Below are 16,553 nucleotides of genomic sequence, written 5' to 3' on the forward strand. Positions count from 1 at the left end.
CGCAAAATGTTTCCCTTTGAACGTTTCATCATTTCCTCAGCCAGTTCTATGCTGAAGGACTTCTGTGTTTCCAGTGTATTGTTTTTACAAAGAGTGCTATAAAAAGTAAGTGTGCAAAGGAGTTATTTCTTATTTTGAGTACAGATTCCAGGAAGTAGAACTATTAAAACAAAGAATAAATATAAATGTGATTGCCCAGGCGTGGTGGCTCCATCTATAATCCCAGAACTTTGGGAGGCTGAGGCAGGTGGATCACCTGAGGTCAGGAGTTCGAGACCAGCCTGGCAAACATGGTGAAACCCCATTTCTACAAAAAAATTAGCTGGGCGTGGTGGCAGGCGCCTGTAATCCCAGCTACTCAGGGGCCTCAGGCAGCAGAATTGCTTGAACCCAGGAGGCGGAGGTTGCAGTGAGTCAAGATCATACCACTGCACTCCAGCCTGGGCTACAAGAAATGAGACTCCTTCTCAAAAAAAAAAATGTGTGTATATATATGATTTTGATAGATACAGGAATGTCCTTCTTGCTCTCAAACAGTAACAAGTCAGGTAGAAAAAATGGGTCTGAAATTTGGTAGTACAAGAGAGATTTTCATTTCTAATTCTTCCTATAAACATTTTCCTCTGGTATAAATTAATTTTGAGTTGTGATATTGACAAAATAAATGATTTAACATATATTGCTGGATAACTTTAGTTCTATATAAAATTTATTTTAAAATAAAAACAGCAGGCATAATAAAAAGTAAAAAAAAAAAAAAAATTAAAAGTAAAGTGGGATGAATGGTTTACAGACATGAGCTCTTTCCTGGATGTTCCCCTTCTGAAATTCTATGATTTTATGAGCTAAGCTCTTATGGGACTTCCTAAAATAGGACAGATTTCAACCATTTTAAAGTAAATGGAACAAAAAAAGCCTTTACACCAAGCTTCTTTTCATTCCTATTTAATTCTATATTTTTAGTAAGTTTTGATATCTATAGAAAAGAAAGTAACCTTTGTTTAAATACAAATCCCTTTTCTTAGAATAATATATTACATATATAACGTAGGACTAAATTTGCAGATCCAATGCCAAATACTCTACGTAGGCAGTTTAACAAGGACTTCCTGTTACCAACTAGCTCCAATGAAAATGATCTTCCTTTAATCTAAAGAACAGGCATCTAACAGGCAGAACCGGATTCTCCAGGTGTGAAGTAAGCAATCTATTTTCACTTGCTATTAACAGCAAAAGTACAACTTTATCTCTTATTTGACTTCATTATTTGACTTTCAATTAACAACATGGAAACTATACAGAAATTAGCCTGTGCCCTATAAGATAGAGATTTAGATAAATTGCTCAAAACATTACATGAGATGTTCAGATTTTCTCTCAAAGGCAGGACTCCAACACGGCAGGTGGAAAACCAACAAAAGGAAGAAGACAGAAAGGTAAATAAACGACTCTTTTTTGTACCTTTTAATATGAGGTATCCATAGACTGAAATCTGGTTATACTGGTACATTTAAAAATCGCTCAACAAATAATGAGGGTTACTTGTTTTACTCAGATTTGAACAGGGGTACTGGTAGCTGATTTGTTCACATATATTACTGACGTGCTGACTGGGATCTGGGTATAAAGCTCTTGAAAACAGACTACTATAATAAAAATCAACTTCAGAGGAAAGAAAAATTTTTTTAAGTCTTTTAAAAAGTAAGCTCTCATTTTAGAAATACTAGAAAGTCAGATGTAAAAACAAATCTAAAATTATTTCTTTTATAGACACTATGAATGTGCTTACTTCAGAGAACATTTTTATATTTAACTCTGAAAAGCAGCTTATACCCAAATTTGACACATACATATAACCTTAAAAATCTAAGATAATTTGCTATAATGGTCTTAATTGCTTCATTGTTGTTTACTAGACTTTTCTAAAATTTAAAAAATTAGAAAATAACCTTGTGAAAGGGCTACCATAAAACATCGAAGTACTTACTAACCTTTCTAAATTTCAACTAGTACATTAAAAATACTTAAGTTACACCATTTAACATACGGGTTACCATTTAACTGATAGCTTGAAAAATTTAAATCAGCATCATTTAAATACAACATATGTAGATAGGTTAGATACTTTCAAAGTTATAATTGTTACTATGTTAGAATTTAATAAATATTCCATTTCAAATCAAAATAATAATGACCTTGATATGTATTTTAAAGGTGGACTTGAGAATTGGCCATATAATACCTAGAACACATTATCTTCATAGCTATGCAGTTTTAAATGCAATATAAAAATCATTTTATGTATGTACAGGTTACTTGAATCAGATAAAAGTTCAAAAATTATACAAGTCTTACATTTAAATAAAATGATCTTAATATGTTGTTAAACAAGTTAATTCATTAACTTATTTACACTAAATAAAAAGTAGAAAAAAAGCATTGAAAGCTTACATTGCAAAAAAAACAGTCAGATAATTCAAAATTAGACAATATATGCAATTTGTATTTTTTTTAGTTTTTAGAAACTACTATTTGGCCCTCACTTTAGCAGTCAAAGAGGTTAACATTACAGTAAGATCCTCTGCTTTCACTTGCACTAGAAAAATGTTGCAAGTTGACTTCATATACAAAAGCAACAGAATATTCTGTTTTCTCTTGGGTAAAAACTGGTCACATTTCTTGAAATGTTTTCTTGAAATGTTTTATTTAATCATTACAGTAACTATCAAAAGAAATGGCCTACTTTTAAAAAAATCTATAAATACACTAAGTATCTATCCCAGGGCATATTTCTTAAAGTACTAGGTAATTTTTACTCATGTTTCTGTTTCTAGGGATTTTCAGTGTCTGTAATAGGGCAGAGAACCTTTTATTTGAGTTGAGTCGCACCAGTTTACTTTTCTATTTCCCAGAACAAGTTGTCAAAGCTGATTATCACACATACGAGTTATTGTTCTTTCTTTTTAAAATATCATGTTTAAGTTCACAGATACAGTTCTTGCTAGTAAAATCCAAAACTGTAAAGCAATGCTGTAAGTTAAACATAATAAAAGATGATTCATATTTGTATATAATTCTTCCAACGTAATAAATTTAAGGTACAGAACAGACTGCACAAAATAGTAATTTCATCAGTTTCACCTAGTCTAAGCAATTAAATGATTTCACAACTATGAGCTTCATATTTTATGCTTATATGAATCCTGTCCTTGCATGTTTTAAATTCTAATATGCATATTTGTCTTACTTTGCCTAGTATTCTAATTAATGAAGATATAAGATCAATAAATTGGATAGTTATACATATAGTTATGAGTATGCAACTACTAGAAAATGCAATTTATATATAGCATATAAACATATCTGAGTACCTATCTTAAGTCAATTTCTACACAGATGAACAAGGATTTAGGGAAACATTCTCAATTATGTTAATTCTGTAAAGGTAAGCAACTATGACTTCAGTCAAAATGCACAGATACAGAAGTTGCTCCCTCTTTCTGTAAACATACAGAATTTGATGTAATCATAAGTTTAAAAAAGACAAATTTTAAAACAACATCACTAAATTTTACAGTAAAAAAGAGAAGTTTTCAGGTGCCAGAAATGATGAGGAAACATACTTAAAGCCAAAATGAAGAGTAGTAATTAAACCTAATTCCACTGGACAAATACTTTACCTTAAAGCTGAGGTTTGGAGTTTGCTGCATTACAGGGAACTAAAACTGAGTTTCCTAGATGAAGCAGTTAACTAGGAATAATACAACATAATCTGTATACAAAGACAGAAATAACTCTGTTGACTTGCCCAGGATTATAGCAGGAAGTGAGATCCACTTAGGCTACAAAAATCACTAGAGAAAAATAAGGCCTACATTATCCTACCTGTGCTATAATGCGCAAACTCCATGGGGCGCTGGCTGTGACAATCAAAAAAATAGCCTCAATGTGTCCATAATTTATCAGGACACTCAGAGCATTCTTGTATAACTCCCCAATGAAGCTAGGCTGCTGACGAATTTCACTAAATACACTTGCTCACCTTTAACAAAGTGGCCACCAGTCAGTGACCACAGCAAACATAGGAAATTACTCCTAAGAAACTAGAAATAATCTAATAATGTAAAGGATCTTTCACATAAATATTCTCTAAATGTTCAAAAGAAATACAGACATAGGATTCATTAACCAAGACAAACACAGTATAACCTTTATAGCTCACTTTAAACATCATTTACATAATATGCATGCCATGATGTGTAACACTGAAAGGAAACCTGATTCTATTTCCATGTTTTACCTTGAATATCAATAATGTATACAGATCTAAAAAAAAAGCAGGATATTTTCTTGTTTTTTCCTTGTAAGATTAATAAATACAAAGGACATATTAATATATTTTAAAGGGCTCCTTAAAGTACCTTTTATTCAAATATAAAAGTGTGGTGCTTGTTCAGGGAACATTACATGAACAAAAATTCAGGAAAAAACAACCTTTATACAGGTCAGACTCAAATATCCTGCTTTCCAAAATCAGTGGCAGTAAAATGCACCTTCTCAAAGGCACTTCACAGGAAAATTTACCTTCCCAAAAGCCTGTGTACGCTGTGCTCCGACATCAATTTGAAATATCATCTATTTCTTAAAATATTTTAAAACTATGATGCTTTAGAAAAAAGCTTTTGATTACTTTATTTCTAATTTTTTAAAAAAGAGGCTGGGTATACTGGCTCACGCCTATAATCCCAACACTTTAGGAGGCTGAGGCGGGAAGACTGCTTAAGCCCAGGAGTTCGAGATCAGCCTGGGCAACATAGCGAGACCTCATCTTTACAAAAAATTTTAAAAAATCAACCAAGCACAGTGGCATGCAACTGTAGTCCCAGCTACTCGGGAGACTGAGGGGGAAGGATCGCTTGAGTCTGGGAGGTAGAGGCTGCAGTGAGCCGCAATCGAGCCACTGTACTCTAGCCTGGGTGATAGAGTGAGATGGTATCTCAAAAATAAAACAAAGCAACACACCCAGAAAAGGAGAAAGATCTTTCCAGTCATAAAACCATTAGAGGGAGTTGTTTCAGGATTTGTTCCAAACCATGCAATCAAGGAGAAAGTTCAAGACGTTGTAGTTCTTGAGGAATGTGAAAATTAAAGATTGTTAAAAGCTACTGAGCCACTGTATAAATATAGGACTTAATTTTCATGAATACAAAATCAAAATCTTTTGTTTGATGCCACTTTCTCTTTCTCTCTCCTCTGAGCTTCTAACACTGTTACTCTTTCTTTTTTAGGGGTGCAAGTCAGTTTAAAAAAAAATAATGCAGCAACTAGCACTTCAGCTATATATGCTGTAGCTTTAAGAATTCATAGTCAAGGTAGAAGGATCCCTTGAGGCTAGGAGTTCAAGACCAGCCTGGACAACAGAGTGAGATCCTTTCTCTATTAATTTATTAATTTTTAAAAAATAATTCATAGTGACAAGCTAGTATAAGAGAATGAAACAGAAATCTGGTTAGATGACTATGACTTGAAGCAGAAGAACATATAAGAATCCCAATCTCCATGTAGTACCAAAGATAAAATTCACTATTTCTTAGAGAGACTTTCTGTAAACATAAGTCTGTGAGATCCAAATTATTTTTCTTTTATAGTGTAAAGTGATCAATTTGATCTGATTAAATTAAAGAGCCTAATAAAGCTTCAAACATTACTTTAGATACTATACACTATATTATCTCCTGCTGAATTTTTTTCTTTTAAATAGATATAGTATGTATATTAGTAACATAATACAGTATTTGATATAGACAAACATTATTTGTGTATATTTCACTAGGATAATCAATTTCTACTAAACACACAATAGGGGAAAAAGAATAGATTTGCAATCAAGTAGACATGTCTAAACGAAGGCTCTGCCACCTTTTAGTTGTGTGGCCTTAGGTAAGTCACTTTAAAATTCCCCTTATTTGGACATTGCTTTTCTTGGACTGGACTGCTTCTTTAATTTTCTTAATGTCTGAAAGGCCATGAAAATAATACAAAGAAAATGGAGAAAATAAAGTTATTAAAGAAATTATTTTTAAAAAAGCAAGTAAATACATGAGTTTGTAGGTTGAAAAGACCAACTAAACGTTTACCAAATAAATGCATCAAGACCTACCCCAGATCACATAATTGTGAAATTTCAGAACACCAGGAATATGAAAAGAAAAGGTCAAGAATTTCATGAAAGGAAATATAAAAACCAGTCTACAAAATATCAGAAAACAGAGGGCAGAACATTCAGGGGTAACAAAACTAGAAGACGTGGTAACAAAACTTTTAAAATTTTGAGGGAATATAATTTCAAACTGAAAATTTTATCCACAGAAAATATAGTATTCAAGTATAGGACAGAATAAAAATACTTTCAGTAATGCAAATTATCACTGCATTTATATTTGGAAAAGAAGCTATGGTACACTCCCAAATCAAGGAGATAAACCAAGAAAGGTGAGGAACTGGAAATCAAAAAGAGAGAATAGACAAGAGGAAAAAAAAATTCTAACACAATCAGATTACACTAGAGGTTCCAGGAAAGGAGCCTCAAACGATGAATAAAATGAAATAAAACAAAACTATATGCAGTCTATATTTAAATATGTCAAGAGGATATTTTCAATTCACTTCAGTTTTAGAATGAATTAGTGATGCATATGTACAAAATTAAGCAGGTGAAAAACGTTGGTAATTAATTTTTTTTTTAAAGTTTAAATGTTATATGTTTCTTGATCTATGTGGTAGTTACATGGATGTATTTACTTTGTGAAAAATCATCATAATATACCTTTATGCTCTGGGGACTTTCTGTATATGTATAAATATGTCAACAAGAAGTTTTCTTAAATATATTCATCTTCTATCTCTATCCATTGAAAAAACTTAGAAATAATTTTAAAAATTATTTGAGAAAGGAAATATAGCCACAGTACCTTAGGTGACTCACATATAAATAGTATTTGGGTAGTCATAATAATGTAAACACAAAATATTGATTAACCAAAATTTGTGATATAACTGTATTAAAAGGGGGAAGCTGAGGGAAGAATGGGGGTATGAGAGAAAATTAAATCTACATCTTCCATAGAAGAAATTCAATATAATAACTAAAACCAAAAAAGCAGCCAGGTGTGGTGGCTCACGCCTGTAATCCCAGCACTATGGGAGGCTGAGGCAGGTGGATCACTTGAGGTCAGGAGTTCAAGACCAGCTGGCCAACATGGTGAAACCCCGTCTTTATTAAAAATACAAAAAATAGCTGGGCGTGGTGGCAGGAGCCTGTAATTTCAGATACTCAGGAAGCTGAGGCAGGAGAATCACTTGAACCTGGGAGGAGGAAGTTGCAGTGAACTGAGATCACATCATTGTACTCCAGCCTGGGCAACAAGAGCAAAACTCTGTCTCAAAATAAAATAAAATAAAATAAAAATGAAGAAGCAAAAATACCTGCGCATGCAAATTACCTAGAAATAGGAGTTTAGACATAACATGTAGCTAAGGAGCTGAAAATGACTGCCTTTATGACTGCCTTTAAGGAATGGAGAATTGGAAAGGGGCTGTGGTAGGGAAGGCAAGGGTCAGATATATATCTTTAGAAGCCTTGATATGACTTGATTTGTCAACCTGTGTACATGCATTATTAATTTGAGGGAAAAATAACATTTTTAAAAAGCTTATTTAAAAAGTTTATGGCTACACTAAATGTGACATGATATCTTCAACAATTTGGGGAAGAATTTATTTTTCAGCATCAATATGGTAATACTAGAAAGAGCTTATAGATTAGGAAGTCATAAATACCACTAAACCAAAAAATGAACACTAGGAAGCTACACAAGATAAATCACTAAGCCAACTTACTTTAACGTCAAATTTTCTCTATACTGAAAAGAAGACTAGTTCTTATCAGATGTATGTAATAAAACATGGATGATAATTCTGCTTTCACAAAGTTGCCACATGGTAAAAAGTTTCCACAATTAATTCCCAATAGTTTTATGTGTCTTTAAGTATCTGTACCAGGATAATCATCAAATATTTTACACAATATTTGGCCAGGAATGGTGGTTCGTGCCTGTAATCCCAGCACTTTGGGAGGCTGAGGCAGGCAGATCACTTGAGGTCAGGAGTTCAAGATCAGTCTAGCCAACATGGTGAAACCTTGTCTCTACTAAAAATACAAAAATTAGCTGGGCATGGTGATGGGCACCTGTAACCTCAGGCACTCGGGAGGCTGATGCAGGAGAATCGCTTTGAACCCAGGAGGTGGAGATTGCAGTGAGCTAAGATCATGACACTGCACTCCAGCCTGAGTGACAGAGTGAGACCATCTCAAAATATAAATATATTATATAATATTAAACACAGAAGAAAAAAACAACTTTTTAACACCTAAAATTGGTAATTCTTTTTATATTACCTTCTAATATTCCTCCTGACTAATCTTCCTTTCATAATTTTTCCAGGTCTAGTATCATTCACAGCTTATTTTTTTCCTTGGATCTTATAAAAACACTAGCTTTGGTTAGTTCTACTCTGAAGGTAGAGAAACTGTTTCTTGCCAGTAAAGTAAAATATAGCCAATAAAAATATGCAGAGGAAGAAGGGTATGGAATCTCTTTCCAGCTTAGTCCCCTATTACATCAATTGCACTGACTGAACTTTTTTACCTTTACTGTAGCAAATCAGTGGCAAAAACAAAACACTACTAGCTATTTGAATTAAATATTTAAAATAGGTAAAATAAATAGTAGAATGCTCTAAGTGCATTTCAGCAACAAAAACTTGCTCTTAAATATTTCCCACCAATACTTAAAACGCTCAGCAATATAGTTATGTGGCAATAAAGTAACGTAGCAAATGTTTCTGAATAAACTTTTAATATCTATAAAACACCTTTTCCTGACAAAAACAGATTTCAAGGTCTTATCCCTTGTGAGGCTCTTTTCCCAACCACTTAACTGACCTAATTGCCTCTTTTCAGAACTCACCCTAGACGATCTCTCTAACACCACTGAAAAAGCTTTATAGCATAGTAAAGCTATGCTATACTATAGTGAAGTTACTATGCTCTAGGACGCTATAGTACAGTAACACATACTCTGCTACAGTAAACAGTTGAGTCCTTCAAACTATACTGCCAGAATCTGAATCTCAACTCTACCACTAGCTGACAACATGGTTCAATTACTAAAGCTGAGATCTTAATTTCATCATCTATAGAATAGAGATCATGACAATACTTGTTCTTATAAGAACATACAACACACTTAGAACAGTGCCTGGCACATATTAAGAGCTCAAGTAAATCTAAGATATCAAGATCTCAACATGAGAACTCAAGTAAATATAAGACTCATCAAGGTGTTGGGAAAGAATAAAGACTCTCTACTTTCTCCTCCAAATATTAATTCTATGAGGTACCAGAATGAATAAAAACCCTTGACTTCATGGAGTTAATATTGGGAGGAGAAAGTAGACAATTAAGTTAATATAAATAAGTAAAATATATGGTATGTTAAATAGTGAAAAATGCTAAGAAAAATAAAGCTGGGAAGGGTCAGAGAGCTGAGAGAAGGTATAGTCCAAGATACGGTGACCAAGAACATCCTAACTCAGAGAGTGACATTTCAGTAAGGACTGGGTTGGGGAAATACGTCACATACTACATGGGAAAGAATACTTCAAATAGAAGAGAAGGCAAGTGCCACGGCCCTAAAGCCAGATGGTGCCGGATTTGTGTGAGAACAGCAAGGACAGTGAGACTGAAGCAGAGCAAGGGAGAGTTGTAGGAGATGAGGTCAGAGGGGTGACAGGAGGGTGAAGTCATTGTGGAGTTTTGTAGGCTGTAGTTTTTCCTCTAAGAGATAATGCCAAAGGTGGATTTTAGGCACAGGAATGACATGGTCTAACCTACATTTTAACTCTGAATTCTGTGTTAAGACCAAAGGTTTGTGGTGGGGGCAGTTTGGGGGTAGTCAGTACAAAAAGGAAACAAGGAGAACACTCAAGAGACTACCGTAACAATCAAGACGAAAAATAACAGGGAGTTGGCTGGGCGCAGTGGCTCACGCCCGTAATCCCAGCACTCTGGGAGTCTGAGAGGGGTGGATCATGAGGTCAGGAGTTCAAGACAAGCCTTAGCAATATGGTGAAACCCTGTCTCTACTAAAAATACAAAAATTAGCCAGGCGTGGTGGCATGTGCCTGTAGTCCCAGCTACTTGGGAGGCTGAGGCAGAAGGATTGAACCTGGGAGACGGAGGTTGCAGTGAGCCAAGATCGTGCCACTGCACTCCAGCCTAGGCAACAAAGCAAGACTCTGTCTCAAAAATAAAAAATAAAAATAACAGGGACTTGAACCAGGGAGATGGTAAGAGGTGGCTAGGTCCAAATACATTTTGAAAGAGATGTTGATAAGACTTGCTATGTTTGCATATGAAGTGTAGGAAAAACAAAAAGGTCAAGAATGACTTCCGGCCAGGCGTGGTGGCTCATGCCTATAATCCCAGCACTTTGGGAGGCCGAAGAGGGTGGATCACCTAAAGGTCAGGAGTTTGTGACCAACCCGGCCAACATGGTGAAACCCTGTCACTAATAAAAATACAAAAATTAGCCGGGCGTGGTGGCACATGCCTGTAGCCTCAGCTACTTGGGAGGCTGAGGCGGGAGAATCACTTGAACCTGGAAGGCAGAGGTTGCAGTTGAGCCACGACTGTGCCACTGTGCTCCAGTCTGGGGGACAGAGTGAGACTCGGTCTCAAAAAACAAACAAACAAAAAAAGACTTCCGAGTCTCTGGTCTGAGCAACTGAAAAAACAGAGTTGCCAGAAGAGAGATGGGGCAATTTATGGGTTCAGAGGAAGATCATGAGCTCATTTTGGACAGAGGCATTCAAATGCAGCTGTCAGGTAGGTAGTTTTTTAAGAGCAACCTAGACTGGAGATACAAATTTGGGTCATTAGCTTATGAACAGCATTTAATGCCGTGAGTCTAAAAAATGATGGATAAAAATAAGACTGAGTCTAAATTCTTCCAATATTTACAGGTGGGGGAGATAAGGAGTGGCCAGGAAAAAGAAAATAGTGATAAAAGAAGAGCCAAAAAGGTAAGGGAAAAAAACAGGAGAAATACTTTTCTTCAAAGTGTTTCAAGAAAAGATTGTGTTCAGTGCTGATGGGTTAAACTCATCAAGTCCTATTGCTTCTGCTTCCAGAAATATATCCTAATGGTTCCCATTTACTCCATCTCGATCACTCAAGTCTCTTCTGTGAACTACTTCCACCCACTCCCCAGGAAACTATTCTCTATATAGAAAGCAACAACATCTTTTAAAAATATAAATCAGGGTCCGTCATGGTGGCTCATGCCTGTGATCTTAGCACTCTGGGAGGACAAGGTGGACAGATGGCTTGAGCCCAGGAGTTCAAGACCAGCCTGGACAACATAGGGACACTTTGTTTCAGTTTAAAAAAATTTTAAATTACATATCAAAAAGAAAAAAAATATACAAATCATGTCAATATCCTATTTATCTTTTAACTGTCTTCTACTGCACCTAGAATAAAATCTAAACTCCTTCCTTTGGCCCACAAGCCCTTTATGATGTGGTCCATGCCTACCTTTCTACTTCATTCTTCCCATGTTACTCTTCTCATTCCTTTCTATCTACATTCACTTTGTTCTTATGCAATAACTCTGTTCCTAAAACATATCGATCTCATTCACTGCCTTGACACCCCAACTCCTATACCTAGAATATACTCCCTTGGCTCTTCATCTGCCTGGCTTCTCAACATTTAGTCTCACATCTCAAATATCTGCTTAGAGAGACCCTGCCTGATTGTTATATCAAAACCTAAAATCATCCCATTTATCTTTTAAATTGTACATTGTCCTTCTCACCCTAAATTATAAATTCCTCAAGGACAGGAGGAATTTATATACTTTATATACTTATATAACTGTAAATTAAATATATACTACAGCATTTAAAACTTTACATATAGTAGACTTCCATGATTATTTCACAAAATACCAGTCCTTTAAAACCAAACGAATATTACCAGGACATTGGTTTAACCTTTTACCCAAAACAGGCATCATTTCTGTAACATGCCTGATGGGCGTCATCATTCAAGAACATCTTGGCCGGGCGCGGTGGCTCAAGCCTGTAATCCCAGCACTTTGGGAGGCCGAGACGGGCGGATCACGAGGTCAGGAGATCGAGACCATCCTGGCTAACCCGGTGAAACCCCGTCTCTACTAAAAAATACAAAAAACTAGCCGGGCGAGGTGGCGGGCGCCTGTAGCCCCAGCTACTCCAGAGGCTGAGGCAGGAGAATGGCATAAACCCGGGAGGCGGAGCTTGCAGTGAGCTGAGATCCGGCCACTGCACTCCAGCCCGGGCTAGAGCGAGACTCCATCTCAAAAAAAAAAAAAAAAGAACATCTTGAAAATCTCCAGTGATAGCAAATTCAGCACCTCATGAGGCAGCTCATTTCATCTTGGGAAAACAATATTTGTTTGAAAAGTCTTCTTTACAAATTGAATCAAATCTCTTTCCATGTAATTTCCATCCACTGCCCTTTGGAGTTATGCCAAGTAAGTCTAATCCCACTTGCATTTACAGATCTTTGTGTTTTAGACGATAGTTGTATACACACCCTATATCTTCTCTTTTACAGAACAAATATTACCATTTGTTTCAATGAGTCTCCATTTGGCATGGTTTTCAAATCTCATCCTTTCCATGCTAGTTTGGTAATTCCTAATTTATGAATTTCCATCTCAAAATATGCTCAGAAGTTCAGAGTTCCCCTTATCCTTGCAGTTTGCTCTGAATAGCATAGAGTAGGCAGAGTTTAGTTTATCCACACATCAGACTATTTATAAAAGCATAATGACTATTCTGATAGTTCTGATAGAAAGCTTAATTAGCCTGGGTAAGTGGCTCACACCTGTAATCCCAGCACTTTGGGAGGCCAAGGTGGGCGGATCACAAGGTCAGGAGTTAGATACCCACCTGGCCAATATGGTGAAACACCGTCTCTACTAAAAGTACAAAAATTAGCTGGGCGTGGTGGCAGGTGCCTGTAATCTCAGCTACTCAGGAGGCTGAGGCAGGAGAATCACTTAAACCCGAGAGGCAGAAGTTGCAGTGAGCCGAGGTCGCACCATTGCACGCCAGCAAGACTCACAGAGCAAGACTCCATCTCCCAAAAAAAAAAAAAAAAAAAACCTTACTTAATTAAAATCTCCAATACTTTCATAGACACATAGACACTATTGTGAACCCAAGGGTCTTCTACTCTGTAAATATGAAAATATTTTTTTATAGCTAGATGAAATATTTTAAATCTATTCCTGTTAAATATATTTGTTATTTTTAGTATAAAGTTCCACACTATTTTAATCTTTGAATCCCTACCCTGTACTTCAACATACTAAAGATTCCTCCAAATTTTACCCCATCTACACATTTGTTAAGTATGCCTCCTATGACAACATCCAGATTAATAAAAATATTTCCATAAACATATCAAACACTGAGTCCTACAGCATAACAGCATCACATTCAGAGACTTTTTTTTTTTCTGGTTGATATTAATATCATATGTGGTCCAATGAGCTATTTGTACTCCCTAACAGCCTCTTCTTATCTTCAAAAATGTCATGAAAGACATTTCTAAAATCAAGATGCTCTGTCATAATAGTATTTTACTGCTTCTTATTACATTCATTTTATATATATGTATGTCATTTCATGTATATCTCTATCATTAAATATAAGTTAGGTACATCAATTTGATTCTTACAGATAACTACCAACACAGCACGTGATAAGTGTCAATATTATTATTACTCCCAAAACAAGATTTTATGTAAATATATTCTCATGTTTATAAAAGTATCACCTAATACAAATCGATATAAATTTTGTTCTAAGACAGTCTGGATATCTTTGCAAAAGAATGCTAAGAATGAGAAATCAGCATAACCAAACCAATGTTTTCATATACATGCAACAGTTAGAAAAAACACTATGCCAAGTAATATGTTAATTCAGAGGCTTCGGAAAACTTAAAATAAATTCAATATTATCCATATAGCTTAACGTTCTCATATAAAATCTGTACTGTCATTACAATGGTTTTAACTGAATGACGCATATTTAGCAAACTGAGTATTTTTTAATATTACATTGGCCAAATTAACTGGAAACACTATCTTTAGTAACAAGGGCACTTTTGGTACCTGAAGATTACTCCTATAAGGTGAAGGTATAGTCAAAAGCATTCTTTATTAAAAAAAAAAAAAACTATAATGTGACAGATATTATGACCCTGAAGAACTTATTTTTGGCCAACTGTGTCTGCATTGCTGCTTTCTCGGCTATTGCACACAACTAAATGGCACTCACATGCAAAGTAACTTACAAATTATTTTATATTCCTTTCCCTATTTAAATGGTTTTCATGAGGAAACTCATGGATGTTTTCTAATTTTTTAACTTCATTTGAGAAAAGTAGGAGAATATTTGCTGGGATACAGACAGTTATGTGAAGTCAACTGCTACTGGGGAAAAATATCAAATTTCCACTTGTTCAATACAAAAATTTTTGCTTCTTAGGAGGAAAGGGAAGATGAAAGATCGACTACAAGAACTAAAGCAGAGAACAAAGGAAATTGAACTCTCTAGAGACAGTCATGTATCAACTACAGAAACAGAGGAACAAGGGGTGTTTCTGCAGCAAGCTGTTATTTATGAAACAGAGCCTGTAGCTGAGAGACACCTACATGAAATCCAAAAACTACAGGAAAGTATTAACAATTTGGCAGACAATGTTCAAAAATTTGGGCAGCAGCAGAAAAGTCTGGTGGCTTCAATGAGAAGGTTTAGTCTACTTAAGAGAGAGTCTACCATTACAAAGGAGGTAAAAATCCAGGCAGAATACATCAACAGAAGTTTGAATGATTTAGTTAAAGAAGTTAAAAAGTCAGAGGTTGAAAATGGTCCATCATCAGTGGTCACAAGGATACTTAAATCTCAGCATGCTTCAATGTTCCGCCATTTTCAGCAAATCATGTTTACATACAATGATACAATAGCAGCAAAGCAAGAGAAGTGCAAGACATTTATTTCGCGTCAGCTTGAAATTGCTGGAAAAGAAATGTCTGAAGAAGAAGTAAATGATATGCTTCATCAAGGAAAATGGGAAGTTTTTAATGAAAGCTTACTTACAGAAATCAATATCACTAAAGCACAACTTTCAGAGATTGAACAGAGACACAAGGAACTTGTTAATTTAGAGAACCAAATAAAGGATTTAAGGGATCTTTTCATTCAGATATCTCTTTTAGTAGAAGAGCAAGGAGAGAGCATCAACAATATTGAAATGACAGTGAATAGTACAAAAGAGTATGTTAATAATACTAAAGAGAAATTTGGACTAGCTGTAAAATACAAAAAAAGAAATCCTTGCAGAGTACTGTGTTGTTGGTGCTGTCCATGCTGTAGCTCAAAATAAAGAAGCTATTTTAAAACTTTTTCCAGCTTTAGGGTAAAAGATAGCTCATATTTCAGTGTCTTGTATTGTTTTTCTTCATCTTGTGGATCCATTCACATACCTTTCAGCACTGTCAAGTTGTAATTTTCCCCTGTAACCCTAATCCACTAAAATTACAGAAACTTCTGTAGCCAGTTACATAAAACACGCTTTTATTTAATTAAAGTAAAAAAAAAAATACGGTTACCATCAACTCACAAATTAACTATTGAAAATGAGATGAGGCCGGGCGCGGTGGCTCAAGCCTGTAATCCCAGCACTTTGGGAGGCCGAGACGGGCGAATCACGAGGTCAGGAGTTCGAGACCATCCTGGCTAACACGGTGAAACCCCGTCTCTACTAAAAAATACAAAAAAGCTAGCCGGGCGAGGTGGCTGGCGCCTGTAGTCCCAGCTACTCGGGAGGCTGAGGCAGGAGAATGGAGTAAACCCGGGAGGCGGAGCTTGCAGTGAGCTGAGATCCGGCCACTGCACTCCAGGCCGGGCGACAGAGCGAGACTCCGTCTCAAAAAAAAAAAAAAAAAAAAAAAAAAAAAAAAAAAAATGAGATGAATAATCTTAGTCTTCTGGTCAGGTATCAAGCTCTATACTATACATTTTTCTCATCTGTTAAGTAGTAATGACTACCTAGGCAATCCAATTGGTTGATTTGAGAATATTTTAATAGGTAAGAATCATGCTACAATAAAGCTAAACCAAACTAGAACCTTTATCAAATCTTTTCTCTTTTTTTTGAGACAGAGTTTCACTCTGTCATCCAGGCTGGAGTGCAGTGGCATGATCCTGGCTCACTGCAATCCCCACCTCCCGGGTTCAAGCAATTCTCGTGCCTTAGCCTCCCAAGTAGCTGGGATTACCGGTGTGCACCACTACACTCAGCTAATTTTTGTATTTTTTAGCAGGGGGCGGGGAATTGCCATGTGGGCGAGGCTGGTCTCAAATTCCTG

General features: G+C 35.7%; 2 protein-coding genes across 8 annotated transcripts in view; one reads left to right on the forward strand and one right to left on the reverse strand.

Annotated features, from left to right (window-relative positions):
• Positions 1 to 16,553, reverse strand: part of ARL13B (ADP ribosylation factor like GTPase 13B) — a 72,971-nt gene that overhangs the window by 22,809 nt on the left and 33,609 nt on the right. The gene's annotated exons all lie outside the window — the stretch shown is intronic.
• STX19 (syntaxin 19) lies at positions 1,192 to 15,616 on the forward strand. 2 transcript variants are annotated; one of them, XM_033211568.1, is made up of 3 exons: positions 1,302 to 1,436; positions 11,086 to 11,145; positions 14,671 to 15,616. In XM_033211568.1, exon 3 carries the CDS (start codon positions 14,684 to 14,686, stop codon positions 15,566 to 15,568), a length of 885 nt encoding a protein of 294 aa, XP_033067459.1. In that variant the 5' UTR covers positions 1,302 to 1,436; positions 11,086 to 11,145; positions 14,671 to 14,683; the 3' UTR covers positions 15,569 to 15,616. The 2 variants fall into 2 exon arrangements, with proteins under 2 accessions (XP_033067458.1, XP_033067459.1); XM_033211567.1 differs by lacking the exon at positions 11,086 to 11,145 and having other exon boundaries at positions 1,192 to 1,436.

Source organism: Trachypithecus francoisi, unplaced genomic scaffold, assembly GCF_009764315.1.
Source record: "Trachypithecus francoisi isolate TF-2019V2 unplaced genomic scaffold, Tfra_2.0 Lachesis_group0, whole genome shotgun sequence".
Lineage (NCBI taxonomy): Eukaryota > Metazoa > Chordata > Mammalia > Primates > Cercopithecidae > Trachypithecus > Trachypithecus francoisi.